Source organism: Taudactylus pleione, unplaced genomic scaffold (genome assembly GCF_031769625.1).
Source record: "Taudactylus pleione unplaced genomic scaffold, aTauple2 ptg000040l, whole genome shotgun sequence".
Taxonomy (NCBI): Eukaryota; Metazoa; Chordata; class Amphibia; order Anura; family Myobatrachidae; genus Taudactylus; species Taudactylus pleione.
In genome coordinates this window covers 29,923,821-29,938,653 of record NW_028284442.1, presented here as the reverse complement: position 1 = coordinate 29,938,653, position 14,833 = coordinate 29,923,821, and the positions used below count along the sequence as shown (strand labels likewise).

At 48.6% G+C, this 14,833-nt stretch overlaps 1 protein-coding gene across 1 annotated transcript in view; it reads left to right on the top strand.

Annotated features, from left to right (window-relative positions):
* BAZ1B (bromodomain adjacent to zinc finger domain 1B) overlaps positions 1-10,071 on the top strand; it is an 80,965-nt gene extending 70,894 nt beyond the window's left edge. The window contains exons 18-19 of the mRNA XM_088455151.1: positions 7,136-7,239; positions 8,707-10,071. Of these exons, the coding sequence (XP_088311277.1) occupies positions 7,136-7,239; positions 8,707-9,037 (435 nt within the window). The 3' untranslated portion in view covers positions 9,038-10,071. The remainder of the gene's footprint in view (positions 1-7,135; positions 7,240-8,706) is intronic.
* Positions 10,072-14,833: the final 4,762 nt, after the last annotated feature.

The following is a 14,833-nucleotide window of genomic DNA, read 5'->3' as shown; positions in this document are numbered from 1 at the left end:
CCAGTTCCATTCCCGGCCCCTGCAGGGGCTGATTCTATCGGAATGGAACGGGTTACCTCACCGGATCCGCTCTCAGATGCTGGTGTTGTCCGCGGAGGTTCGGCAGTCTTTGGCTTGGTGGCTTCAGACGGTGCATCTGGTCGAGGGGCGCCCCTTTTGGATCCCGGACTGGGTCCTGCTCACGACGGATGCCAGTCTTCGGGGTTGGGGGGCAGTGACCGGCTCATTATCGCTTCAGGGTCGTTGGTCCGCGGAAGAAGCACTTCTCCCCATCAACATCCTGGAACTGCGGGCTGTGTACAGGGCCCTGCAGTCGTCCGGCCCCGCTCTTCACGGAAGGGCGGTTCAGGTGCAGTCCGACAACGCCACCACGGTGGCGTACATCAACCACCAAGGGGGAACTCGCAGTCGGGCAGCAATGTCGGAGGTGTCTCGCATTCTTGCTTGGGCGGAGTGTCATGTTCCAGCGATCTCGGCAGTCTTCATTCCCGGAGTCCTCAATTGGGAGGCGGACTTCCTCAGCCGTCACGATGTGCATCCCGGGGAATGGTCGCTTCACCCAGAGGTGTTTCAGCTACTCGTGGACAGGTGGGGGCTGCCGGAGCTGGACTTGATGGCCTCCCGTCACAATCACAAGTTGCCCGTTTACGGGTCAATGACAAGAGACGCAGGCGCCTGTCTGGTAGACGCTCTGTCGGTGAAATGGACGTTTCACCTGGCGTATCTGTTTCCTCCGATATCCTTACTTCCTCGGGTTCTGCGGAAATTCAAGCAGGACGGCGGCACGCTCGTGCTGGTGGCTCCGGCGTGGCCCAGACGTCCTTGGTACTCCGATCTGAGGTGCCTCTCCATCGACGCTCCGTACCTTCTTCCTCAGCGTCGGGACCTGTTGTCTCAGGGGCCCTGCCTTTACCCGGATCTGGGTCGGCTGTCTTTGACGGCGTGGCTCTTGAGACAGCCGTCTTGAGGTCTAGGGGTTTCTCCAGTTCAGTGATTGGTACCATGCTTAGGGCACGCAAGCCTGCCTCCGCGCGGATTTACCACAGGGTGTGGCACACTTATTTTCAATGGTGTGAATCCAGAAACTATGATCCGCAGGTGTTCCGGGTTTCCAGAATCTTGGAATTTCTTCAATCGGGTTTGGACCTCGGCTTACGCCTGGCCTCTCTGAAGGTTCATGTGTCTGCTTTGTCCGTGTGGTTTCAGCGACGGATTGCTACACTGCCAGATGTTTACACCTTTTTCCAAGGTGTTCTCAGGATCCAGCCTCCCTTCGTGCCTCCGGTGGCTCCGTGGGACTTGACGGTGGTACTGAGGGTCTTGCAGGGTCCTCCTTTTGAGCCGCTTGAGTCGGTGGAGCTCAAGTGGCTGACGTTTAAGACCATTTTTCTCCTGGCAATTGCTTCGGCCAGGAGGGTTTCAGAATTGGGGGCGCTTTCCTGTCGCCCTCCTTTTCTGATTTTTCACCAGGACAGGGCAGTGCTCCGCACGCGTCCTGAGTTTTTGCCCAAAGTGGTTTCAAAGTTCCACATTAATCAGGAACTTGTTGTGCCAGCTTTTCAGTCACCTGATCTTTCGGCTGGTGAGGCTTCCTTGGATGTGGTCCGGGCACTTAGAATCTATGTGGACCGGACTGCTTCGGTTAGGAAGTCGGATTCTTTGTTTGTCCTCTTTGGTTTTCACAAGAGGGGTTGGCCTGCCAACAAGCAAACGATAGCCCGTTGGCTTCGTTCAGTTATTTGTGAGGCTTATGCGCAGGAGGGTTTACCTGTGCCAGCCTCTGTTAAGGCTCATTCCACTCGTTCTGTGGGTCCCTCTTGGGCTGCTAGACGTGGCGCCTCCGCTGTTCAGCTGTGTAAGGCGGCTACTTGGTCTTCAATTCAGACGTTTTTGAGGTTTTATGCGTTTGACACCTTCGCCTCTCAGGATGCATCCTTTGGGCGCCGGGTACTCCTTTCAGCACAGGAGCGTCCCCGCCCTTAGTTGAACTGCTTTGGGACATCCCCAAGGTCAACCCTGTGGACCCCCTATGGACCCTGAAGTAGAAAACAAGAGATATTGTAAGAACTTACCTTTATCTCTGTTTCTACGAAGTCCATAGGGTCCACAGGGCGCCCGCCCTGACGCACCTGGCTTCAAATGGGCTGTGTGGCTGCTCACCGGTTTTCCGTCTCCCATTTCTGTGAGTATGGTTTCTTGTGTGTTCCAGTCTTCCTTCTCTCTGTTTAGTCTCCTCCTCCGGCCTTAGCTGCTTACCAACTGAGGTGCCTGTGGCCGGGGCGGGGTATAGAGGAGGACGGACCCAAGTGCATCCTGGGAGCAGCAAAGCTTTAACTGCGTGGTGCCCGTGGATCCAGATCCAGCTATACCCCAAGGTCAACCCTGTGGACCCTATGGACTTCGTAGAAACAGAGATAACAAAGGTAAGTTCTTACCATATCTCTTGTTTTTTCTGTAGTGCTGTGACTTTCTCTCTAGACCTTTAAGATCTACCATCTAATGGTTGCTGCAAGCCAAGGGCTGATTGGCTACCCAGGGAACAAGTCTGCTACCACTGGGAGCAGAACTGATTGTAAACTTTCAAAAGATGCTGGTGTTCTGCACATGCACCACATTCAGACCAGCCGGACTGGAAGGGATTCGGAACAGTTGAGCGTTCCCTATCCCTAAAATACATTACTGGCACATGCAGGAAATGGTATCTGGATGCAAAATGGAGCCTGACCCCAAACCGCTAAGAAACCCGCTCAAGGTAAGCCCCTAAACTAGGGACATTATGGCAACAAACCAGATTGCTAAAGTACCCAGATTATTCTCTTGACACAGTTCCAGGGACAAGGGTAATGGAGGCATATCAATCCCACAGAGGTTTCTGTTAGCCTATGCCTTCCTTCCGGTTTCTCTCACCCCTCAAATAATGAGATCGGGAGAGAGAAGTAAGAGCAACCCTTATGTTTTTTTTTCCTTTATGTCCAGGCGTCCATTGTAGCCTGGCAGATGCATCAGAAAGAATTAACTCCTCTTGGGTTCTTTGTGGCCTCATGGGATCGGTCTAGTTTTTTTATGCTCAGAGGGATGCCCATTTGAACCAATGCAAAAAGTCTCTCTGAGTAATATGGCACTTAAGTTAGTGTTGCTAGTGCCAATTATTGCTGCCAGAAGCATTGAAGACTATGGTTCAGTAACCTAAAGATCTACATGGATAAGCTATTGTATTTTCTCTTCATTCACTCCTCCATTTATAGTGACCAAATGGGCTTACTATACCACCCAGTCTGCGTGCCGCTATAACGCTTCCCGCGTTAACTCCCCCTTGCGGCACTACCCACTAGAGACCACAGCTGATGTGCTGTCTCAGTCCTAGCTGACTCCACTGAGCATGTGCGGGATCTCTCAAGTATCGCGAGATCCCCGCATGCAGCCTGGAGCCGGCAGCCGCCGCAGCAGGGACAGCGCTGTCCCTGCTGTGGGGATAGGCTAGCGCGGGCCGAATGTTCAGGCGATCTGACCGTTTATACATGGCCCAGGCTAACCGCACTGCTATCTTGTAGATAGCAGCGCCGATATTGACGGGCGCATAACGCCCCTGTCATTTACTGCCCAAACCCCGATCATACATCGGGGTGAAGTGGTATCAGCGCACATAACGTGCGCTGATACCGCTTCTGAGCTTCATACATCTCCCCCAGTGACCTGTAGCTGACCACTCCTACTGGTCATTCTAGACCACTAGACATTCTCTGACTGGTTGCCAACTATGAGTTGTAGTTCAGTAGTCACTACCATCACAATGCTCCTTCACCGGCATCTGGATCTGCTTCTGAGTATTAGTATAGCCGCTGCAGCACCTTTTCTGGTGACTATGGCTAGTTTCTTCTGATCACGTACTTTGGATCAGGACTGAAGGGTATAAAGAAAAGCATTGACTTAGGAATTAATATCAACACAGGACCGTTAAGACACAGATTAGTGGTTCTTCTCTATAGGAGATGGCTGACAAATGTTGCCACACCAGCGATGATGCTCACATTACATGGAAAGCTACTGCCCATTAAATACTTGGGCAGAAAATTAAGCCGTTGATAAAAGATTAACACATTGTAAAAACCACCAGATATAATTATGGCAAATACAAAAACAAAAGCTACTATTAGACAGGTATCTTAGTAAGTCCCCTATTTCACGGTTCCTGTGTAAGCAAGAGCCAGTCTGAGTAGATTAAGGTAATTAGGTACGCTCTTGCATTAATAAATAAGTCTTATATTGTGTTAACCAAAGGCAATGTTACTTTTGCAGTATGTGACAATAGTGTGTAAACTGCAAGGGCGCAAAAAGACGGGGATGTTTCATTTGATATAAAAGTGCTTCTGTCCATGTAAGCCTGACTGTTCAAAGGAGAATTGCAGTCCTGAAAACATGGGTTCTTACAACATTGTACAGAAAACTGTTGATTCGCTTTTAGTGTTTAGAAGTTTTAATGTCTCATTATTATTGCATGACAGTTTGCTCTACATGCGGAATGACACTGCAATAATTTGTGCCCTTTCTTAGGCTATCATACATGTAGTAAGATCTGGGGTTCTCCTCATGGCATGTTACCTGTAATGTTTCCAGACTATTTTAGGTGATGGTTTCCTGTAGTTTTCTAATTTGTATACGGTTTCAATATTCACAATTTTCGAGGTTCTCTTTTATGTTCTTGAGTTCCTCTATTTCCATTCAGAGTTCCTTGTCTGTACCTTGCTTGAGCCTTTGGAAACTGTCCTGTTTCCAGGCTTGTGCTTCAGGCTGCTTAGGTTGAGATCTGCTGATTGAACAAACTCCTGAATCCCAACTGGAAAAAGCGATTTCATCCAAGTCTGTAATGAGGTTCTTTTTAAAGCAAAAATATCGTCTTTCATAGACTGAGCTGGAGTTGGAAAGTAGTTTTGTTTCATGGAGGCTTGTGGAGATGATAGTGATTTCTGTTTGAGGAGGTTTTCAGAGCTGAAAATATATTTAATTTCTTTTTACTATGTTTAGCTAGTAGGCAGTTTGTAGTGTTCCCCCACAGAAGATTAAATTATGCATCGTAGTGTGCCTCCACATAGGTCCTTAGATGCTTTTTTTTCTGTTTCTCCCTAATTGCACGAAAATGAGTGAGAATAGTAGTGTTTTTAGCATTGGATATGTGGCCGTTTCAACAAAACCAAAAGAAAGTCTGGTTGTTTTCAAAACTTAAAGGTATTGAATTAATTTGTCTGTACTTCTGAGATATATTTTTGGCTGCTTTTGTTTGCTTAATAAGTCTATATCATACTTAAAGCTGGATACACACCTGTAAGACTGCAATGCAGCAAGAGATGTAGCAAAACATCGCATCGCCCTACACACTGTACGACTGCGCAATGTAGCATCACATGCTGCATCAACCATGGAATCGTCCCATTGATGCTCAGCACATCCAATGGGAAGATTGAATGAACAACTGCCGGTAGCAATGGATTGGGCTTACACATTATACAATGTGTAAGATCTATTCTGATCTGCATTGTGACTTTATATCGTACCATATATATCGTATGGTCTGTATAACAGTTTACTTTTACTGTCCTTGGATGCAACACAAACTTGCAGTCTGGATACAACTGCGATGTTTATGGTCAAAATGTTGACATTCAGAAAATCTACAGCAGAAGGTTGACATGGTTAACTGTCGACATCTGCAAAATGTCAACATTGTCATAATGTTGATATTTCTGTTAGGGATAGGAATAGCGTTAAGGACAGAAGTACACTCAAACACATTGTCAACATTGACAATCACCTGGTGACCTAATGAACCTCGACATTGTGACTTTCAACAGAGTAATAAAACAACTTTGTTTCCAATGCAGAGCGCACTGCATTCTTGTACCTATCACAAGTTACTGTGCAGATACAGAAATAACTATTTTCAGCCATATGTAAGTTACTGAAGGTGGACAACCGGTAAAGAGGTTTCTCACCATATTTGATCCATTGCAGAAAGCTGTATAGTTTCCCTAGCTCCTTTTTTAAGGCCCATACACACTAGACAATATCCATTAACGATATCGTTGAACAATATATCGTTCATATCTTCCAGTGTGTATGCACTCAACGACTAACTATGTGCGCTCCCGCGGGACGTTAACGATATCCCCAGTCTGCTGTACATGCAGCCAAATCTGGGGATAACTTTAACGATGCCATGCAGCATGGCCCCGCTTCAAACCCCATCGGCAAGTGTATCCACATCCTGATGTCAGCAACCCCAGCCGCTGACGACATCACCTCTAAAGGTGGTTACACACTGGGCGATTAAAGTGGACAACTGAACGATAACGACATTTTTAACGCCAAAACGATGAACGATCACGATGATGCGCGTTCCCGCGGGTCGTTCGTCATTATAGTTCATCGGGTAAACATGCAGGCCAACCTGACGATATTGTCAGGTTGCTGCATGTTGGGGAATGGGGGAGAGAGCCCGGCGCTGAACGATATCGTTAATGATATCCTTCAGCGGGTGTGCTCAATGTCATGAACGATATTGAGCACACCCTGCCGGGGACACACTAGACGATATCGCTCAGGGAGCATATCATCTAGTGTGTACGCTCCTTTACACCCACCTTCCAGTGTGTACAGGCCTTTAAATGGAATATTTATTTAAAACCATAAATACAATGTAACCATTCACAAAACAAGCTTTTCTGTTTGTTATTGATGATAATTGATTTGTTAAAATATTTTGTAGATGTGAAAGCTCCAAATCTCTCTCAGCATCTGATTTCAGGGAGTAACTCTTGGTACATGGATGACTTCTTCTCTTAACTACTTTGACTTCATGTTGCTTGTTCAGTGCCAGTCATTGTTAGAGGTGACCCTGCCAGTTCCCGCAGAGAAAGCTGCAGCCTTTTTCTTATCAGCACAGCAATGCACAAAGGTTTCTCTACACTCTATCTATGTAAATGTAATCTTATATCAGCAGCCTTCCACTACGGTTTACTCTGAATCATTTAATGCTACTAGTGGAGGACACAGTTTAGAATTGTCTTAGTCTTATCTACTTCAGGCCCCCTTTATGACCACCTATTTGCTTGTGTTTAGTTTTGTTTTCTTTCTTTTCCAGATACGTCAGAGTAAGCCAGCCCCCAGGCGCCAAAACCATGAACTGCAGAAGTGCGAAGACATTTTATGTAAACTCATTAAGTACCGCTTCAGCTGGCCATTCAGGTGAGAGTACATTATATTTTTACTTTGTTCTTATTGATTTGGATAATCTGTATCCGAGAGTAAAGAAGCTGCTGATTGTCCTTTCCCTTTTTTTAGTTAAAATATAGATACATCTGACATGAATCTAAAAATCTTTGAGTCTCCACAATAAAATCAAAAGTTAGTGATTCAAAGTACATAAAAACATTGTAGCTACCAAGTGATATTCCCAAAAATATCAGAAAGCAAACAGCTGATTGGCAACAATATGTTGTAACATACCAAAATTCCAGTGACCTCAGATATTACTTAACGTATACATAATAAAGCACGTAAATCGTCACTACAAATGTGAAACAAAAACCAAAAGATACTTAAAATGGGGACAAGGTAGGTCATGGAGGGGGAGGGGGGGGGAAGACAGGAAGAAACACATATAGGTAATGACATTTCATAGGGTTCAAAGGGCCCCCCGGGGTTTATGTCTGGAGAATTGCGGATAAAAAGAGACCTAGGCTTCAGCTGCAATGTGACAAAAATGAAACCAATTTGTTGATTCAAACAACTTCTGGATATGTACTTGGGTAGTTTTTTTTTTTTTTTTTTATAAAATCGAGCTACGCCTTTCTCCACGTCTGGCTATGTGGCTGGTCTTTCATGAATCTCAATTTTTATTGGGCTTCTATAAGAATATAGTTTGAGTTTCGTTCAGTAGACTGCCATTGGGAGAGGGAAACATTGAGATGCCCTCGGTATATCCAGTGTCCTACATTGGATTCGAAAAAAAATCCCATTCCTTCTTTCATCCTATGTGGGGTACACTGGAGTCTCTCTATTTCACTCTGGACTTTGTGTCTGTTGGAATTTATGTTCTTGCTAGAGTACATTGCTCACCCTCTCCTCCTTCTTCCATACTCCTGATACTTAAGTCCAGGGTATGGAGGGGGCTGGAGCTTTTGGAGGCTTTTTGAAAGTGTCCAAACTCCTACACAACACTACCCCTAGCCTCCACAACATCTCTCATTGGGCTCTGAGGAAAGGGATTAACGTAGGCAGAAAACTCCCATTTTGCTATGTCATGTGCTGGCTGATCACTGACTTCGACGTTTGTTGCTGTATGAATTTGTCCTGCACCAAAACATCTAAACGTGAAGAAATTAAATATAGAAGCCATTTCTCTATAGGTCTGCAGAATGTTTATCTAAAAGTGCCATGGAAAATTTGATTATTTTAAATCTTGTTTTTAACAGAGAGGAACATCGCCGTACAGAAAATCAAATATATGCATTCTAACACTTTGTGAAATGTCATTCATAGATATGATTTGCACAAGCATTTGTTTGGTATACCATATATGTTCCGGTTGTTATATGTAGGTTTTGTTTTCCTCACTGGCATCTGAGAGCATTGTGGTGCCTTACAAATATGGACGATCCCCTTTTGGCATAAGTTGTTCAAAGGCTGAATAGTTCTTTTTGTGTCACTCAGGGAGCCAGTGAACACAGACGAGGATGAAAACTATCTGAAAGTGGTACCTACTCCTATGGACTTCCAGACCATGCAAAGCAAGTGTTCATGTGGCAACTATCAGACCGTGCAAGAATTCCTCAACGACCTGAAACTGGTATTTGGAAATGCTGAGCTGTACTATGAATCGGGAGCCCAGCAAATTTCCTGCTTGGAGAAGACGGAGCAGTGTGTTAGAGACCTCCTCAGCAAACACCTTCCCGGACACACTTACCAGAGGAAGCACCGTAAGCACCAGGCTCTTGAGCTGGAACCGGATAACCACGGCCAGGGGCGTAAACGGAAGAAATGAGGGTATGAATGTAAAGGAAGGTGGGTGGGAGAAAAAGGGTTTGAGAGGGGTAGAATGGAGGTCGTGGGGACTGAACTGGAAGTTTACCCCAATTTTAGAGACCAAACATGTTTTGTTGAGAATATATCATGTCTGGGAGGCTCCGTAAAGATTTGGAGGTGTTTTTTTTTTTTTTTGTTTTTTTTGTCGTTCTCCCCCATCCCTTCCCTCCCCTCTTGGATGTGTGCTGAAGTCAAGTGAAGCTCAATCACCTAGTAGTGTTGAAGAATATCTGTCAACCTGCTCAAACCTGATGTCTCTTAACAATGTTAGTGTCCCAAGTCACATAGAACAGCTTGGGTAGAGCTGCCACATACGTAATCTATATTGCTTGTGTGAAAGCTGTGCACACTTCTATCAAAGGCACTTATTGGTGTGTCCAGCCAGAGAATGACTTGAAGTGAGTTTCAGGACTGCCGGGTTCTGAAACTCATTGACCTTCTTAAACTGCTACATTACTGGCAGAGTTTATAATTGGCACTCGGCTCCAGGACTCGGCATTGTATTTGTGTTGACATATAAAGGGATGTCTGAACTCTCCCCACACTTACTGTATTTAGACATTATATGCCAATTGCTCCTTGTAAATGTGCCCCAGATACACACAGGAGTATCTGAAGCTGGATAAAACCCTAAAATGAAAATCACCAGCATCCCCAACTTTACCTGCCTCCCTCTATTTAAAACGCTACCAGCAAGGACTGATTGGAAGATAACCTTGTGGTCCCCTTCCTCTTGGAAGGATTTTTTTTTTTTTTTTTAAACTCTTCCTCTCTGCCGACACAAGTATCTGACGGTCAAACAGAAAAGTCACCTTTTTGTTTTGTTTTTTCGTGCATTTTTTTTGTACTGACTTTTCCCTTTTCTAGATATTCAATGTTTGCTTGTGATCTTGTATAAAGGGAGACTTTGTCTGGGTTTGGCACATGTACAGTACAGTTTATATGAAAACAAGTGTTTGCCTTTATTAATATTAAAACAGAAGGAACCACATACACCTATTGTCTGTCTGAATTCTAAATTTACAACCATTGTGTTCTTTGCTTATTCACATACACGCTAGTACAAAAAATGTTTACATATTACTTTCTCCTGTTCCAGTGGTTCACTCCATTTCTGTATAAATACCCTCTGACATAGTGTGATTACACATTGATTTTTAATTTTCTAGCCAGAAACCTGAAGCCAAACTGGAGGTGATACTGTACGTTAGGAGGTCTGACACATGTAGGGTCACTGTCACATGCTATGCTAAGAAAAACGCTTTTTCTACTTCAGGGTCCATAGGGGGTCCACAGGGTTGACCTTGGGGGTTATAGCTGGAACAGGATCCATGGGCACCACACAGTTAAGCTTTTAGTTCCCAGGATGCACTTGGGTCCTCCTCTATACCCCGCCCCCGAGCCACAGGCACCTCAGTGTAAGCTGGTGCCCGGCCGGAGACGGTCACCGCGCAGGGGGGCTGCAGGAGCAGCCCCCAGAAGCTTTTTATTTTAAGTTAGATTTTATTTATTTTAATCTCTTTTTACTACAGACGGCAGCGAAGGGCTGTCTGTACAGACGCCCACGCTGCCGCTCTGATCCCCGACTGGCGCCGTGACGCCAGTACTGTTCTGGGGATCGCGGCGGGAGGGCAGAGTCCGTACTAGCCGGACTCTGTCTACCTCCCAGGACTGCTGCCGGAGTCGCCTTGGATTCAGGTAAGCCGCGCGTCGCTGGCCGGCGGCGCGCGGAATGCCTTAAATGCAGTCCTTTAGCCTCCGGTCCTGGGGACAGACCGGAGGCTGCTGGCAGTGGCGGCGGGCCCCCCCCATAACCCGTGGGACCACTAGACCACCAGGGATAAAGGGGCAAGCGGGAAGCCAGCATCCCTGGGGTTATGGCCAGCCAGGGGAGGAAGCCTTCCCTGTCAGCGGCTCCTCCCCTCAGCTCAGCGCGCAGTCTGGCGTCGCTGAGCTGCAGTTACACGGCCACTCCTCCTCTGAGGTCTCCAGCGGCCATTTTCCCAGTGGCAGCGCAGATCTCAGGGAGCACGCGGACCGGTCCCCCTGTGTACCTCTCCCCTGATTAAGGACAGCGTACACAGCACTATAGCCCTCCCAGACACTGAATCTGGGCAGGTTGATTGTAGTGTAAAGGTGCAGTGAGTATATCTTCCTGCATGGTATGTGACTTTTGCTAGTGCTGCCTGTCTGTGCTTATTTTCTACTTACTGTCAGCTTATACCTATCCCTTTACTTCTCCTACAAGCCCTACAGGTGTGTGGGGGAGGGGCGTTTCTACTGACCTCACTTATATAGATCACGTATTTGTGAGGTCCGTCACATACAGTTGTGTGCTACTCAGTGCCATATTGTGGGCTGTTGTTCAGCACACCGGTGAGTGCGTTTTACTTCTACCCTGGTGCCAGATATATAATATATTCTGTCATGTCAGACGAGGAGGTTGAGCGCTCAGTGGCTCCGGTGTTGGCCTCCTGCGGACGCTGTTCTGCAGGAGTAGAGAGGGAGGATTTGTCACAGGATGGCCTGTGTAGTCGATGCCAGGTGGCTCCTGGCCCATCCAGACCTTCTCTGGCGCAGGAACCACCGTGGGCGATGTTTTCTCAAGTGCTGGTGTCTATTGCGGACCGTCTGTCGGTCCCAACTGCTCTCCCTACTAGGGCGGTGCCCCAGCCGACCATCCCCCATTCCCTGGGTGTCCCGCAGTTATTGCGGAGTCCTCCTGGGTCTCAATCAGTAGGTCCCTATGCGGGGTTGCCTATGTATATACAGGCTTCCCCTGTGCCGCAGCAGCCTGTGGTACCTTTTCAGGCCCCTATGGCGACTCCTCCACCATGGGTGGATGTGCTCTCCAACTCCGTGCAAAATTTGGCGGCCGCTTCCTCGGCTTTTCAGTCAATGTTGCAGACTGACATGCCTTCTAGGATTTCAAAACGCCCACTCATGACACGGGCTGCTCAGGTATCGGACTCAGAGGGTTCCTCAGATGATGGGGAGGTCCCTGATGATACTGACTCGGACGCCTCGGTCCAGGAAATGGATACCAAGTCGTCCATTAATGTGCGAGCACTAGTTAGGGCGGTGCGAGCTATTCTTCTTATAGAGGATGAGGCACCGGTTCCTAAGTCGAAGTTTCCTAGTTTCAAAAAAACTAAGGTGGCTTCTGCGGTGTTTCCCCTGTCGGATCAGTTGACGGATCATATGGCGGTAGCTTGGCAGGCGCCCAGTAAGAGATTCCTTCCTCAGAAGCGGTTGGCTTCTAATTACCCCTTCCCTGAGGCACATTGTAAAAAATGGGAAACTCCACCGGCGGTGGATTCCCATGTCACCCGTTTAACTCGGGGCGCCACCTTACCATTACCGTCGATATCCTCGCTGAAGGATCCCACGGACAGGAAAGTTGAGACTTGCTTAAAGTCTATTTACTCCCTCTCCGGGGCGGTGGCCCGACCGTCCATGGCCATCTCCTTGGTGGCCAAGGCCATTGAGGGGTGGGCCAATGCATTGGAAGATACCTTCCCAGACGACGCTCCGGATGTCCAGCGGGCGTTGTTGGGACAAATGAGGGACGCTGCTTCTTACATTGGTGAAGCTTCTTTAGATGCTAGTCTGCTGACCTCGCGGGTATCGGCTGCAGCGGTGTCTGGCCGCCGATCCTGTGGTTGCGGTCCTGGAGAGCGGACTCTGATTCAAAGAAGGGTCTGGAGGCCTTACCTTTCAATGGGGAATTACTATTTGGTCCGGACTTGGACAAAATAGTGGACACCCTGGCTAAATCCAAGTCGGCCTTCCTCCCTTCGGCGGCACTGCCTGCTAAGGTTCGGAGTTCGGCTTTTCGTTCCTTTCGGGTTCAGGGTAAGGCGAAAGGTCAGTCCTTCCCGAGACAGTCTGCGAGTAAGACTGCCTCTAAACCCAAGAAGCAAGCCTGGAGTGCTCGGCGCCCTTCTTCCAAGCAGGAAGATAAACCTGCGGCCTGATGGGACGGGCCTCCCTCTGGGGGACCTCAGAGTGGGAGGCCGACTTCTTCTATTTGCCCAGTGCTGGCACAATACCACCACGGATGCCTGGGTTCGAGAAGTGGTCTCCCAGGGGTACGCCCTGTCTTTTCGGCACAGACCACCCCACCAGTTTTTCTGCACAAGTCCTTCTCAGGACAAGACCAAGGCGTTACAGGTTCAGGAGGCTATAGAGTCCTTGCTGAAAGCAGGGGTCATTGTTCCCGTTCCTCTATCACAACGAGGGACGGGGTATTATTCGTCTCTGTTTCTGGTGCAGAAACCCAATGGTTCTCATCGCCCTATCCTCAACTTGAAGTCTCTGAACAAATTCCTCAGAGTTCCCAAGTTCAGGATGGAAACGTTACGTTCCATCATTCTGGCGATGGAACCGGGGGATTACATGGTGTCCCTGGACATCCAGGACGCCTACCTCCATGTTCCGATAGCATCTTCACACCAGCGGTATCTGAGGTTCGCTATCCTTCAACACCACTATCCGTTCCGGGCGCTACCCTTTGGTCTCTCCACGGCACCGAGGGTGTTCACGAAGATTATGGCGGTCATGGCCGCACATCTTCGGAACCAGAATGTACGGCTGCTGCCGTATCTGGACGACCTCCTGTTGCTGGCGAGCTCCCCGGAGGTACTGCTTCAACATCTCCACCTGACGATCGCTTGCCTGCAAGCACACGGGTGGTTGATAAATTGGAAAAAGTCCTCCCTGATTCCATCACAGCGGATGGTTCATTTGGGAGCCCTGCTGGATTCGCGTCAGCAAAGGATCTTCCTGACTCCGGAGAAGGTCGCCTCCCTACAGCTGCGGATACACAGTTGCCTGAGCCGTTGCCGCCTGTCGGTCCATTCGGCTATGAGAGTTCTTGGGTCCATGGTGTCGACATGGTGGAATTTGCCCAGTTCCATTCCCGGCCCCTGCAGGGGCTGATTCTATCAGAATGGAACGGGTTACCTCACCGGATCCGCTCTCGGGTGCTGGTGTTGTCTCCGGACGTTCGGCAATCTTTGGCTTGGTGGCTTCAGACAGCTCATCTGGTCGAGGGGCGCCCATTTTGGATCCCGGATTGGGTCCTCACGACGGATGCCAGTCTCCGGGGTTGGGGGGCAGTGACCGGCTTTGTCGCTTCAGGGTCGTTGGTCAGCGGAAGAAGCACTTCTCCCCATCAACATCCTGGAACTGCGGGCAGTATACAGGGCCCTGCAGTCGTCCGGCCCCGCTCTTCACGGAAGGGCGGTACAGGTGCAGTCCGACAACGCCACCACGGTGGCGTATATCAACCACCAAGGCGGAACTCGCAGTCAGGCAGCGATGTCGGAGGTGTCTCGTATCCTGACTTGGGCGGAGGGTCACATTCCGGCGATCTCGGCGGTCTTCATCCCCGGAGTCCTCAATTGGGAGGCGGACTTCCTCAGCCGTCACGACGTGCATCCCGGGGAATGGTCGCTTCACCCAGAGGTGTTTCAGCTACTCGTGGACAGATGGGGACTGCCGGAGCTGGACTTGATGGCCTCCCGTCACAATCACAAGTTGCCCGTTTACGGGTCAAGGACAAGAGACGCAGGCGCAAGTCTGGTGGACGCGCTGTCGGTGAAATGGACGTTTCACCTGGCCTATCTGTTTCCTCCGCTATCCCTGCTTCCTCGGGTTCTGCGGAAATTCAAGCTGGACGGTGGCATGCTCGTGCTGGTAGCTCCGGCGTGGCCCAGACGTCCTAGGTACTCCGATCTCAGGAGCCTCTCCA